The sequence below is a fragment of the Dipodomys ordii genome, unplaced genomic scaffold, assembly GCF_000151885.1.
Source record: "Dipodomys ordii isolate 6190 unplaced genomic scaffold, Dord_2.0 Scaffold56, whole genome shotgun sequence".
NCBI lineage: Eukaryota > Metazoa > Chordata > Mammalia > Rodentia > Heteromyidae > Dipodomys > Dipodomys ordii.
The window spans coordinates 8,758,672-8,760,413 of NW_012267272.1; the positions used below are offsets into that span (position 1 = coordinate 8,758,672).

Genomic DNA, 1,742 nt, shown 5'->3' on the forward strand with positions numbered 1-1,742 from the left:
GGCTCCATCAAAAAATAAGAAAGAACAACTGTCATTCTCCTATGCCCTCAAGAGATAAGTTCCCTTATCACGTTTATGTCACCAATCCAAAGACTGACCAAATATATCACAGGTGAGGTAGTGGGTAAAGTTGCAGGTGTGATTTTTGAGGGTGGGGCTTGGTGCTCTCCTCTGCATCCTGGGATTATAAAGACAGGTGTGGGTCACTGTGCAGTTACCCTTCTCACACCATGAGTGCACTCCTGATCCTGGTCCTGGTGGGAGCTGCTGGTGAGTTCCATGCTTTGCTTTCCACACTGACTTCACAACAGGAGATCATGTGCTCTCTTGGTATTGCTGCACTCATCCTGCACACAATCTTTTATTCCATTAACCTTTTGATGTCTCTGCCCTCCCTTCTTCATGGCTCTAGGCTGCTCCTCTCTAACCTTCTATCTGAGCTCACCTGCACTCCCATCACTCATCTGATTCAGAGCTCTGATCATAGTGATTGCAAAGCTAGGTCAGGTGGAAGTTGTCCGTGACATACATCAGTTGGTCGACGTTTGAGACCCATCAGTTCTGTCACTGCTACAACATACATTTTGCAACATCAAAATCATAGACAGAGATTGAATATCGAATTTTGGTGTCTATACACCATTGTAATTATGAAATCATGTGGAAAGGCTCCAATACATATATCCGGTTCAAATTCATAGATAACATTAAGATTGGTAACTGTGTAGGGAGGCTGAACACTCATTGTTATCTTACTAATAGACATGCTTCCCCTCCTTTTCCTCAGATCTCTGGGATTACAATGTGTTGATCCGGACTAAAAAGATTTGAAGATTGGAAGAAATTAGAGGCAGCCAGATTTATATAGCCAGGTTTTGCTACTCAGTGACAAGAGTAGACAACTGAGAATTGCTAGGGAAGAATAGTCATTGCATAAGACAACCAAATTCTCAATGCAACCTGCTGCCTGGCTTCTCAAGGTGTCCTGTGTCCTCATCTTGCAGTTCTAGAAGGGAATTAGATCCTTTTCCTGTCTAGATGACACAGACATTTTGAACAACTATATCCTATGAGCCCAACAATTAGAGTCTTTGGGTACAAGGAAGGAAGCAGACACAGGACTTTGGACCCCTCTCTCATCAGGCTGCTAAATTGATTCTCCTTTCCCATCTTCACTCTAGCTGCTTTTCCTCTTGATGACGATGACAAGATTGTTGGGGGCTACACCTGTGCCCCCAACTCCGTGCCCTACCAGGTGTCCCTGAACTCTGGCTACCACTTCTGCGGTGGCTCCCTCATCAATGACCAGTGGGTGGTGTCTGCAGCCCACTGCTACAAGTCGTAAGTACCACAAAACACATGGCTAAACCCACAGTCTGGTTTCTGTAAGGGTATGGGTCCTTCCAGGGAAGGGTTGCTGGGATCAGTTGGGTGTGTGTGGTTATAGAGAGGAGACAAAGGTAATGGCAGCAGCTGAGCTGGGAATGAGAAGATACACAGACTAGAAAGATTCACCCACTCCAACATGTTCTACAAGAAATTCAGGTCACAAATGCAGCAAAGCAATGCATTGTAAGAAGAACCTGTTAAGGATTCTGGCAAGAAAATATGCTAGTATGATGAAGAACCTGAGTTTTCTATGCAGGAAACAAAGTCTATGTTATGAAACTGAAGGCTAAATAGTTGAAGTCTTTACATTTCTACACTTGCCACTGTGCAACATACAGCTGAGAATCATTGTT

At 44.1% G+C, this 1,742-nt stretch overlaps 1 protein-coding gene across 1 annotated transcript in view; it reads left to right on the forward strand.

Moving 5' to 3' along the window:
* Positions 1 to 215: 215 nt before the first annotated feature.
* The window catches only part of LOC105989516 (anionic trypsin-2-like), a 15,253-nt gene continuing 13,726 nt past the window's right edge, over positions 216 to 1,742 (forward strand). Inside the window, exon 1 of the mRNA XM_013021603.1 lies at positions 216 to 270. Coding sequence (XP_012877057.1) covers positions 231 to 270 — 40 coding nt within the window. The 5' untranslated portion in view covers positions 216 to 230. The remainder of the gene's footprint in view (positions 271 to 1,742) is intronic.